The sequence below is a fragment of the Hippoglossus hippoglossus genome, chromosome 8, assembly GCF_009819705.1.
Source record: "Hippoglossus hippoglossus isolate fHipHip1 chromosome 8, fHipHip1.pri, whole genome shotgun sequence".
Classification (NCBI taxonomy): Eukaryota; Metazoa; Chordata; class Actinopteri; order Pleuronectiformes; family Pleuronectidae; genus Hippoglossus; species Hippoglossus hippoglossus.
The window spans coordinates 9,286,588-9,298,641 of record NC_047158.1 but is presented as its reverse complement, the minus strand read 5'-3'; the positions used below and the strand labels follow the sequence as shown (position 1 = coordinate 9,298,641).

The following is a 12,054-nucleotide window of genomic DNA, read 5'->3' as shown; positions in this document are numbered from 1 at the left end:
CGCAGAGCTCTGTCCACTGTCTGCTCTCGTCTCCATCACCCCCCCGCCCCCCTTCCCATTGCCCCTATTCGTGCGAGGCAGGCAGACCACCTAACGACCAGTGCCACGGCAACGGGACCATCTCCTAGCAACGTAAAGCCTGGCTGAAACGTGGCCCTGACGACTCAGACACATGGGAAAGAGAGAGAGGAGGTGTTGGAGGCTCGGGGGGATGGAGGGAGCAACTGGTGTCCTGATATTGAAAGGGAGGGAGGGATAGAGGGAGGGGTGAGTCCGGGAATTATAAGAATCATCTTCAATGTGAATGAAAGTCACAGTGAGAGCGACTGAGGCTCTTTATTGCGACTCCACCCACCTCCACCCTTCACTGTCTTAAGATCCATCAGCCTCCCTGGCTCCCAGGCATCTGCTATATTTGCAGCTACAGACGTGACCGTTATCCTCCTGGGTATTGATGCAGATGTAGATAATGAAAGAGAAACCACAGGAGGGAGGGAGAGCGCTGAATTTTAATTATTGCTCCAATTATTGATTATTGGAGCAAAAAGAAGGGGTGAAAATTAAAGAAAGACTGTGATGGATGGGGTCAGGGCCTGGTGTCTGTAATCAGGCTGTAATAAATGACAATACTCGTTCAACAGCTTTTCGTCACGGATGATACTATGGGCATCAGTGTTTAGCAGTCATTTATCCAAAGCTTTACACACCGCGCCAGAGTGAGATATACCTTCTTCTCTCCTCTGTTTTTTCCACACTCCTTCTTTTTCATACATCAGGGCCCCTCCCTGAGACAGACGCACACACTGACTAAAGGATGTCACCATAGCAACAAGAGAGAAAAAGAAAAAAAAGAAAAGCTACACAGTGAGACGGGAGAAGTGGAGAATACAGCGAGATGGAGAGAGAGACACAGAGGGAGTCAATAACCTAAAGACAGAGAGAAAGAGTCTGATATGAAGAGCGGGCAGATGGAGGGGCAGAGAAAGGGCGTCAGATGGCGGAGAAAGACAGCAGGTGTTTCTCTCTCTCCGGCAGCAGCCACACAGGCCAAAATACTGACCAGCTCCGTTCTTGGACAACAGAAGATGTCAGCCTCCGACTCCCTCTCTCTCTCTCTCTCCCTGTGTGTATTTCACACTCTCTCTATTCATATGTGCTCGCAGCGTTAATTTTGTCAGCAACAATCTGACTCTGTCTTGCCCAGTGAGTTATGACACTGTGCGTCTTGTGGCCAAGCTCTGCCTGTTGAATGCAAGTCTTATTGAATCTGGGGCCACACCCTGCTCCAGCAGATCCCATCCTCCAACCACAGAGCCACCTGACATCCACAGTCATTCTGGGTGACTGCGTCGCAAGCACACGGTGGAAGAACCCGTGTCTTTCATGTGGAAATACACCCGCGTCACAATGAATCATTGGGTCATTCAAACTGTGGCGCACAGGGATGCTTTTAGTTACACTAACAATCAGGCATGAAAATCCAGATATATGCAGCTCATGGAGTATATCATCATATCCACATTTAGATTCACTAGATCCAGATTTTTATTAGGATCCGCAGGAAATTGCACACATTCGTCGATACCAACCCCCTAAACATGTCAGATTTTTCATCAAGACTCCCACATAATTCTCTGAGATGTCAAGACAAAATTTTGAAAAAAGCCCAATGTCGCAATTTTAAAGAAAGTGACAAAACATTCCTGGATCCACCCTCAGATCTGGATCCACATCAAAACTTAATGAGTTATTCCCTGACCCATACCACATCCTTCCATTAAGTTTCATGGAAATCTGTCCGGTAGTTTTTGTGTAATCCTGCTACTATCAAACAAACAATAATGTGACATGTATTATCTTTACCGTGCTTGTAGAGAATTTCAGAATGAATCCAGACACAATCCACATAAGAGACAACGGTGAAACAGACACAGACCTGCTCAAGATGCCAAGTGGAGTCAATGCGGGGCTTGACCTTTCCCTGCTTGTACAGATCCAGGATGGTGTTCATGGCCTCCGTGATGAGCTCTGTCTCCCCGTCCAGGTAGCCCAGGTGGAAGCCGCACACCGACTTGTTCCCCTGGATGAGGCTGAGTGTGTGGATGGAGAACTGGTGGTACCAGTTCTTGGCCACGGCGAGCAGGTTCTTCTTCTGGCCCGCCAGCATGTTCGCCGCACCTGACGGAGAAGGATGGAGAAAGGAGGGAAAGGGGCCTGAATCTCTACTGCATGGGTTTTTTTCCCTCTGACCTGACTCACTTTGCCCTTGCCTGATCATTAGCTTGAAATGTTGATGTATTTGAGTATATTTTAAGTCATTTAAAAAGAAAACTATAGCTTTTTCCTGTCGCTCAAATGTTTATTATCCGAGGGATTTTGGAGTTTGGAAAAAACGTACAATTTGAAGATATGAGCTTTGTCACTGGTGATGTCTTCTTTTCTTTTCTTTTTTCCAATTTCCTGACATCTTATTGACCAAACTATTATTGACAAACATAAAAGATTGACTCATATTTTAGTGACATGGCATCAACTCCAGTCAGGTGCCTCTACTTTCTGTTTTTATTGTTCCACCTCTCAGCTTCTCCCTCCACCGTGAACACCTCTTTAGCACTTCAGCTCCGACTGTCACCACATCACCTTCCTCTCCTTCAGCCTCCTGTGCTCTCGCTGCCTCTGCCTCACTCTCAGGGGAATGAGGGGGACACAAAGCTCGCTCTGAGAGAAGAGAGGGACCCAGCCTGCTACATTCAGACACATTCCAGGTTTCGTGTGCATAGAACGCCCATTGTCCCGCCATGCATACTTCTGATAAGCTGGAAGAGAAGCAGCCAGTGCAGAGGGACTGGGCGGGTGGGGTGCGGCCTGTGGGAGGGGGGTTGTTCTGTTGGGGTGAGAGAGGGTGGGGGGGCACCATGCTGGGTATTGGTTTTTTGTGCAACATGCAAAGGCAGGGCCCTGTTCTCCATGGATGCCGACCCTGCCCACTGTTGCATGCATGCTGTTCCCGATTGGCACCGCGGCAGAGCAAGCGTATAAGGCCTACCCACGGATGACACACAGCGCACTGAGGACACGGACCTCTGCAGAGGTCACGCTGCCCACCAGGAAGCAGCTCTACTCCCCAGCAAGTTTGATGCACTGTGCTAACTGCAGAGGGGTTTCGTGATAGTTTCAGTCTGAAATCACTGAATATGAAGCTTTACTTTCCAATTAATTGGAGATGGTAAAGAACTTATTTGTATTTATAATATGTAGCCAAACCTTTCCAGATAGAAATAGCCTATTCATGGGTAGATATGTGAATAGATGCTAGTTTGTGCAGGTAAAATACCCTTAAATTAAAACAGGCCTTAAAGCTAAGGCCACATTACCTTATCTCAACTGCACATTGGTGGTAGTTACAGGATTCTAACCCTATTTATTACAACGCAGTGGCTGAAAAAACACCCTAAAGAAACCACTTTAGATCCACAAGATTCAAATTTTTTTATTTGGATGAACAATGAACTCATCGATGCCACGCCCCTAAATATATCTGCATGTTTTCATGTTTTATGCGCTATACTGATGTGGTGAATGTTCTTCAACTGCAGAGATGTTTTGTGATTGAACGAAATAGCCTATTCATGGGCATCTATATCAATAGATGCCAGTTTGTGCAGGTAACTTTAACAGTAAGGTCAGTGCTTCTTAGTTTGCGGTGCAGCGCTGCTAAAAAGCATAATAAACGCCATGTTGGCCTTTAGGCAACATCTTCTAGTAACTTAAAAAAATTGAAATCTGGAGTTGCGGACATAGAACACTTTTTGCATACAAGAGATTTGCTATTAGAATCTGAGGTTAGATTTTTATGGGACTTTAGGTGCATCAAATTTCTTCTGAATCTGATTGCGTTGTATTGGATCAGTGACATAGGCGAGAATTCGTCCGGAGTGACCGTTTCAATCAAATTCACATTGTTGAACACTCAGGTAAAGGATATCTTTCTTTTGACTTACCATAGGTGATAAGTTTGCCCATAGGCTTCAGCAGGTTGTAGGCCTTATGGGTGTCCGATCCTCCGAGAGGGTCCAGGATAATGTCCAGCCCTGCAGCAGGAGAGATAAGAAGGGGACAGTTATCGCTGGTTTGAATTCTGAGCGAGCAGCCTGCCAAGTCTCTTCAGCGGCCCCCTCCGCATGCCAGAGTTGACTAGGAGTAGCGAGCGTTGTGCCAAGTTGTGCCATGTTTACATGAAGAGGAGCCCATGTACCTATGCCAAGAGAGGAGCGGAGGAGAGCGGAGCAAGATCCCTCTTGTTTTATGTTTTTCATTCTTGTCACTGATAAGACAAGAAGGATAAAATCTCTCTCCATCACAGTTCATTCCATTCCTGGAGGACGGAATAACAAACAATCCCGCCTCTGAGCAGACGGTAAAGCATGGCAACCTAACTATTAAGCTCCCTGATTAACGTCTCTACCATGTCGGCTCAACCTTAATGACGTTCCTTTGTGCCAGAGGGGACTCCTCAAATTGGGCTACCCCTGCTTGCTCCAGTAAACCCTGGTTCTATTGATTTGGAGAGGCTCACAGCAGGGCTCTGCCTTGACCACAGCGCAGATGAATTGACGGCGTGCCAAAGACAGGGAGGAAAGGTAGCGAGCAGGACTGCACATTGATCCAGGGCCTCTAATTAGATACATTCTGTCTAAAGTGTCAGTTCTCGCTGTCTTCCTATCCGTCTCTCTCCGTCTGTCTCTCTGTGCTACAGCGAACAGAGGCGGGTTGGAGAGGCGACTGTGAAATGAGCCTCAGCATAAAGAGTCTCCATCCTGCGAGGAAAACAGAACAGAGCAAAAGAAGAAACAGGAACTGGGCGTTTTTTCTTTTCTTTTTTCATCTTGCTGAAAAGCAGCATTTTCTTTGTGCTCTATCTATTTGTGAGTCCAGGAGCACATTTAAATAAAACTCTGCAGAATACATTTCATTACATTACATTATTGATGTTGATGAGAATCCAAAACGTCACTGCTCAGTTCAATGAGTTCGTTGGAAGGGAAAATGACTCCCTACATGCTGTCTAGTGCACAGGGCAGCAAGCTCTGCTGAGAATTGTGTCAAGAGAGAAAAAAACGTGTATGAAAATGCTTCATCTCACTGTCGGCAGCTTGTTCAGCACCGTTCAACAATCACTGCAGTCACACAGTATTGCTTTGTGCCGGTGGGAACATATTGATCTGGACAATTTTTCTTATGAAACAATCTCAGTGCATATTACTGTAAATTGTGACTAATAGACGGTCTTCACAGGGCCAATTTTTAAACATTATTTCCAGTCACACACAAAATTCTGATCTAGAGAACTTTAAACAGATAAAAATGGACATCAGGACATTTATCAGGATAAATATCATATTATTATTTATTTTAAGTTTAAAGACAGACGTTGCCCCCGAGTGAAGGTTGTGGTTTTATCCATTCATTCATCTATCGTCTATACCGGTTTGTGGGGGAGCTGGAGCCAATCAGCTGACATTGGGTGAGAGGTGGGGCACACCCTGGACTGGTCGCCTGCCAGTGCATCACAGGGCCAGCATACAGAGGCAAACAACCGTTTCTACTCACATTCACACATACGGTTCAATTAAAGTCTCCAATTAACCTAACCCCAATCTGCATGTCTTTGGACTGTGGGAGGAAGCCGGAGCACCCGGGGAAATCCCATGCATATACGGAGAGAACATGCAAAATCCCCACAGAAAGATCCTGAACAAACTGGGACGCGAACTGGGAGGTGGCTGTGCCAACCACCGCACCGCTATGTCACCAGGAAGTGGTATTAACTCTTCTTTATAAGGAGAAAATTACACTTGATAAACAGCAAAACATTTTACAGATCAAATCAATTATGTGTTATTTTTATTAGTCATTCCTCCTCATTTTGTTTGCCCAATGATTGAGCAATATATCGATTATATACTGAACCTTTATCATATTGCTATTGATGAAAATGATATTGCACTATTTATTGATACTGGGTTATTGCCCAGCCCCTAGCAGAGAGTCAAGTGTCTCACCTTTTGGACTGATCTTGCGAACTTCCTCCACGTAGTCCTTGGTGCGATAGTCGATGGGATGCGTGACCCCGCCCTCTCCGATGGTCTCGTGCTTGCTGGCTGATGCGGTGCCGAACACAGTCACATCCTTCACTGTCTTGCACAGCTGGGTGGCTGCGATACCGACACCACCTGGAATAAGAAAAGGTTGGGTAAATTACATTGCCGTGAATTTGTGAAGAAAGTATCAATTCGGGGACATGTGATTGATTCCGATGCAAAGACTATACGGATGAGGATTCAAGATCAATGTACATCTGTTCAAGAACACCAAGAATGGCAGCTAAATGTGATTTACATTATTTATTGTCCCCAAACAAGACAAACAGTCAATAACAGCAGTGGATGTGTTTTGCTCAGGGGTATGCAAAGAGGGAATTGAACACAATCACATTACCCCAGCTGGCCTGGGGAGAATAGACACCCACACACAGATGCACAGAGACACACACATCCAACTCTGGGAGAAGTAGACATTGTAGCTCAGATGACACATCCCATTTTTTGGTTCCCTTACACAAAACAACATGCGTAGAAATTCCACAGGACGTAAAAAAAATGTCCCTGAGGTATCTGTTTTGTTGGGAAAGGAGAACGGGATCATTCTATTGCAAATCACTTAACCATGGCTCCTTATAACAATGCCTGCTGAAATCCAAATGTGCTACATTGTCCAAGATAACGTTTAAAGATTACAAGCTGAGAGAATGTGCACTCTCTGATATCTGCAATTGTGTTCGCTGTATTTGGACGTGTGTACAAATGCCTCAGCCGGTGTTTGCCAAGGCAGCCAGAGCAAGAAGTAATAAGTTACTGATAAGCAGGGGCTTGTTTGAACTGCAGGCCGACTGGAGGATTTGAAGTGAACGGCATCCATAAAGGTCATTTACTCCTTTAGTCCTAAGTAAAGAGCACGTCTGATACCAGAGAATAAAACAACACGTGAGTTTAAACAACATCCCTTTTAATGGCATAACTAGGGCTAAGGAACAAGTTTATATGAAACTAATGATCAAAGCACGATTTGCTTGCTTACACTGGGCAACTTAAACCAAACATTTAGGATGCACGCCCAGTAAGATTATCTGAAAGGCAGGACGACAGGCACATACGCACTTGGCATGTGTATTGTTAAAGGCCCAACGAAGTGCAAGATTAAATTTGGTGCGATGTGATATGTTGAATATTAATTAACATTGAATAAACAGACGACCAGCGCTCTGTAGCAGTGGCTGCTGCGACTCAACACAAGTGACGGGATCATGAGATTCTGGGCACTGAGTCGAGCCTCACCGAACTTACAGGTGAACAGCTCTTTGTGCAGCAGGGGCTGGAGCAGCTTCAGGGTTCTGTGGACTGAGTCCTGCAGCAGGTCTTCACTTGCTGTGGCTCCATTACTGCAGGTCACTTTTACGCTTTCAGAAAAAAAGCCGCAACCAGCATCACCACGGACCAAACAAACAGCCCATTCCAAACAGACTCTGCAATAGTTTATATAAATTAGACAAAAATGAAAATTATACTTTAGGTAATGAATCATAATTACTTCATCCAGTCTGTCTAGTTCATTTATTTTGTGATTCATGTGAAGAATATCTCTATGTTAATAATGTCCTCAGATCAGCACAGTGATGCACCTCTGCTCCCTTCATCTCTTCACGAAAATGATTTGAAGTGAGCTGAATAGCACAATTTCCTCAGCGACATCTTGGCAGTTTCTCTCTGATGGTGGCATAAAACCAGCTTGAACCATAAGACTGAGGCCAAATCAGATGAACCTCTTTATTCATCTCTGACCAGAAAATCGCTCAGTATAAATATGTGAAAAAGGTTTATTCCAGTCTCATACCGCGGTTGTTACAAAAATGGTTCCCAGACGGAAAAAATAAAGTCAGAAAATGAATATGATCCCATTCATCATCCTTAATGTCAGTGTAAAGACCAAACATCGCTCCTGACTTGTGCTTCTCATCCGAGCGTCAGTGGGAGACGGGCAGGCTGCTCTGCATCGCTGTATAATCGCACACACGCTGCCGACACTGAGCGGAGGACTGATGAAAACACAAAATCAATGCCGTTAGATGGGAGCGTTGTTGCGGCGGCTGCTGTGTTATAACATCACCATCTCTCGTCTCATGTCCTCAGCGAGAAACCAGGTTTGTGTTGCCAGGGAAACCTCGGCCAAATTGCCAACAATGACTGAGCAAGGGGAGCCATTTTGTTTCATTGACTGCTCTGCCATTGAACATACACGGCCTGTCAGTCTGTCATCAGTTGGCATTTGACAGACCGGTGCAATCCTTCGTCTTAGCAGCCACCGAACTTCATCACCTGTGAATGTGTCTTTAGAATAGTCGGGAATTGTTCATAGTAAAATCAAAGAGCTGTGTATTTACAGTGAAATGTGAGGCTTAATGCACTTCTACAAATATTTTGACACATGCAAACTTTACAAGCAAATGTGCGTGTGTGCCTTTGACACATTATGTGAGCTATAAAGGGGCTAAGAGCTGTTTTTATTACATGGCTGTGTCACGTAGTAGCAGCCAGGCCTCAGACACAAATACAGGTGTGAAGAAGTGTCCAACAGGATGATGCATCCATTGCTCCAGGCACTCACATATTAATATTTAACTAACGCTGCTGTCATAAACACAGCGTTTCCACTTCTGTGTTTACTTGAAGGCGTCAGTGAGCGAGGGGAGAACAACCTCGGCGAAGCAATCAGTGCTTATACGTATCATATTGCTTACTGTTTCTCTTTTTTCAAACTAAGCCTCAATTTGCAATCAGAATTATTTCTTTTTATCAAAATCTGGGTGAGGAAAAACATGTTTCCACGGAGAGATTGAGCCGAGGGAGGAAGAAGAAGAAGGTACCCGTCTCTGAAACTCCTGAGAACAAACTCCTGATATCCCATCACAAGACTGCTAAGCTGTGCCAAGAACCCCTTACCGCGCCCCTACATGCACGCACGCACACACACATCCATACATACACAGATCTCAAAAGAGCAAAACAGACAGGAGCAGGGCTGCAGCCTTGAACAGTGTCTGCTAATCTTCACAAATATGCACAGAGATTAAAATATTAACCTTTAATCAACCCAGTAGTTTAGTTCCCTTTGCTTCCCATGTTTCCTGATTTATAGTTTCTCCCTCTTTATCTACTTTGGACCAGAATCCTCTCTCTCGGTGGAGGTGGAGTGTGATTGAGGACCATCCACAAACACTTACCCATTGCACAGGAAACAGAGAGCAGCTTAAGCGAATTCTTTTAAATTAGGGAAATGTCAAAAAAAACAAAAAACCTCCACCTATCCATTTGTGTCTCTGGAGGAATGGGATACACAGCAGGGGTTTGTCTTTCCCTGAATCCTTTACATACTCGCATTCTGGCACAAATTGCACTTGGCTTCCATAACGTGACTGTTAGCAGCAACGAGGAATTTCCCCCAAAACACAGAGGAATCCACACTGACACTGAGGCCACTGTTATTGCTCCACACCCAGAGTTCATTCAGGAGCGGACAGGGACTTCAGACGTGTTCTTTCAGAATCATACAAAAAACACAGTGTCTGCTGTGTCTAATTTCTCAACCTACTGTCAAGCTACGTGCTCACTGACCGCACACGTGTTGTTTTTGGTGTAAATACAGATTATGTCACGGCACAGCATCTGTGAACCGCGTGAGCCGGGCAGCGATGTATAGGTGTGAGTAGGGGGACGCGTATGGCGACACCAAAGAGATGACTGGGCCCTGGTCTCTAAGCTCCATATGATTTTACTTGTGCGACTTCTCCTGCATTTGTTTCCACACTTCTTGAAGGACTCTCTCCTTCCTTAGCCTATCATTATCTTTGCGGCCGACAAAGAATGGAATACAAATGTGGACCCAAGCATCTCTTTTTGACTCAAACTCGCTGTTGCGGTGTTACACCAACAAAACAGAACCAAATAAATGAAATTTTTACTGCCACTCTCTGCAGCGGAGTTCAAATAGAGCCCCGTAATGGCGATAGGAGATGTGGTTCGGCGTTTGTGAATGTGTACTCTGGAGGTATTACTCTGCATTATATAACCCTGCTGTTTTTCTTGGATGAGTGTGTGCGTGTGTGACTGTGTGCGTGTGTGCTCACATTGTGGGCTTCATGAGCAGCGTAATGTGCTCGCTCTGATGGCGAATTTCTCCCAGTGCAGCTTGGAGGAAGCGCATTTAAAGTTACTGAGTGAGTATATTAAAAAAAAACCACCCTTTGCTTGTGTGTGAAGTTGGTCCCTGTGTTTTCCTGAGTGAGATTGTAGCAAACGAACACAAAGACAGGACACAGAAAAACACATCGGCCGTGGCTCGATTCAGGGGATGCATCCTTCTGGGGATTCGGTCTATCTGGCCTAGGAGGACTGCAAAGGCCAAACTGAAATGAGACGGTCTGGTCTTCCGAAGCTTTCCATAATTGGCGACACCTGCTTGTCCCTGCCCTTATTGCTGTTGCCTAGCGACAGCGCCGATGTTGGACATGGCAGAAGTTTTGTATGCCCCTAGTTTTTGTTAAACATGTATACCATTAGCTGTTCAGTTGAATTAGAGCGTGATACTCAAGCATCGGACGTCTCCTCGCTTGGCGGCGTCATTACCTCTTTGAAAAACGGTTAGCCACTGATGCGCAATGAATCCTGGGATAGGTTGTTCCAGAGAAGGATCCACTCATTGGAGCCTTCATTTCTTGGGGATGGAAGGACACATTTCTCAGCCGCATTTGAAGGAGCCTTCAAGAAGGGTCTAGTAGCGCTGGTGTGACGCAAGTGGTTTTCAAAATGCAGCCTCTGAAGGATGCAGCACCGGAATTGAGACACAGCTATAATGTCATAAACCATTTTCTTCCCCTGCACAAACAGGGACACACACACACACACACACACACACACACACACACACACACACACACACACACACACACACACACACATAGAACAGGTGTCCTGACACAGGTTTCACACACACCTGCAGCTGCATGCTGTGGTTAGGGTGGGTGGGGGGTGGATGGGGTCATTCTGTCGCTGCAGCGATGTGCGCGTGTGCTTGCAATGTGATTGGCGGGTTAGGCTGGAGGTTGCCCTGGTTTCCCTCTCCTATCAGTGCAGCTGATCTGCCGCCGGCGATGCCAGGCCCAGGGAACACAGAGACGGTTCAACCACGCAGCCCAGACTCCCGCTTGGTGGTCAGACTGAATTAGCATTCTCTAAACTAGGGTGCGACCTCCCGAGCAGACAGACTAGAGAGGGGGGGGGGGGGGGGGGGGTGGGGGGGGGGGTGGACCATTTTCAAGGCACATCAGAGTTTTATCATGGCTCCCACGCAGGAATAATGCATCTATAAAAGTGAGAGTCGCGACTACACTCGAGCTTGTGCTTTAACATCAAGGGGCTTTGTCAGCTGGTGAAAAATTAATGAGAAACGTAATCTAGAAGGGAGTCCGGGGAGAGATAAGATACATAGCCATCTTCCTCTTTTCTCACAGCCCACAAGTTGTTTTGCAATAATCAGTCTTCCCAAAACATTTATTTTTTTGCTTGTCATTTAGCTGCCCCATCTGCAGTCATCTGCGCACTGGAGGCTCGTAGCGCCCGAGGCCACTGCCTACAGCTCTGACTGCAGCCGTGAAGATCTACACCACGATGCAGCCCCCATTCAAACCAAACCCAAGAGATCCAGCCACCTGTTCCACTTGCTCTCAGCATTTACAGTTCACTTCTGACGACGCCTTTCTTAGACTGAGGCACAGATATGTTTTAAAGACAGAAACGTTTTACGCTCACTGTTACACAAAGTTGATGGAGTTACAACGTGGGTGGAGGAATTACGGGCATCCAGGGTTAAGGAAGTTCATGTGTTGCATGGTCAATGCTAGACCCTAGATAAGCAGCTTTGTAAGGAAATTGTGTTGCGTCA

General features: G+C 45.8%; 1 protein-coding gene across 1 annotated transcript in view; it reads right to left on the bottom strand.

Annotated features, from left to right (window-relative positions):
• The window catches only part of vat1 (vesicle amine transport 1), a 31,388-nt gene that overhangs the window by 5,878 nt on the left and 13,456 nt on the right, over nucleotides 1-12,054 (bottom strand). The window contains exons 3-5 of the mRNA XM_034594583.1: nucleotides 6,063-6,233; nucleotides 4,002-4,091; nucleotides 1,937-2,178 (exon numbers count right to left, since the gene is read on the bottom strand). Coding sequence (XP_034450474.1) covers nucleotides 1,937-2,178; nucleotides 4,002-4,091; nucleotides 6,063-6,233 — 503 coding nt within the window. The remainder of the gene's footprint in view (nucleotides 1-1,936; nucleotides 2,179-4,001; nucleotides 4,092-6,062; nucleotides 6,234-12,054) is intronic.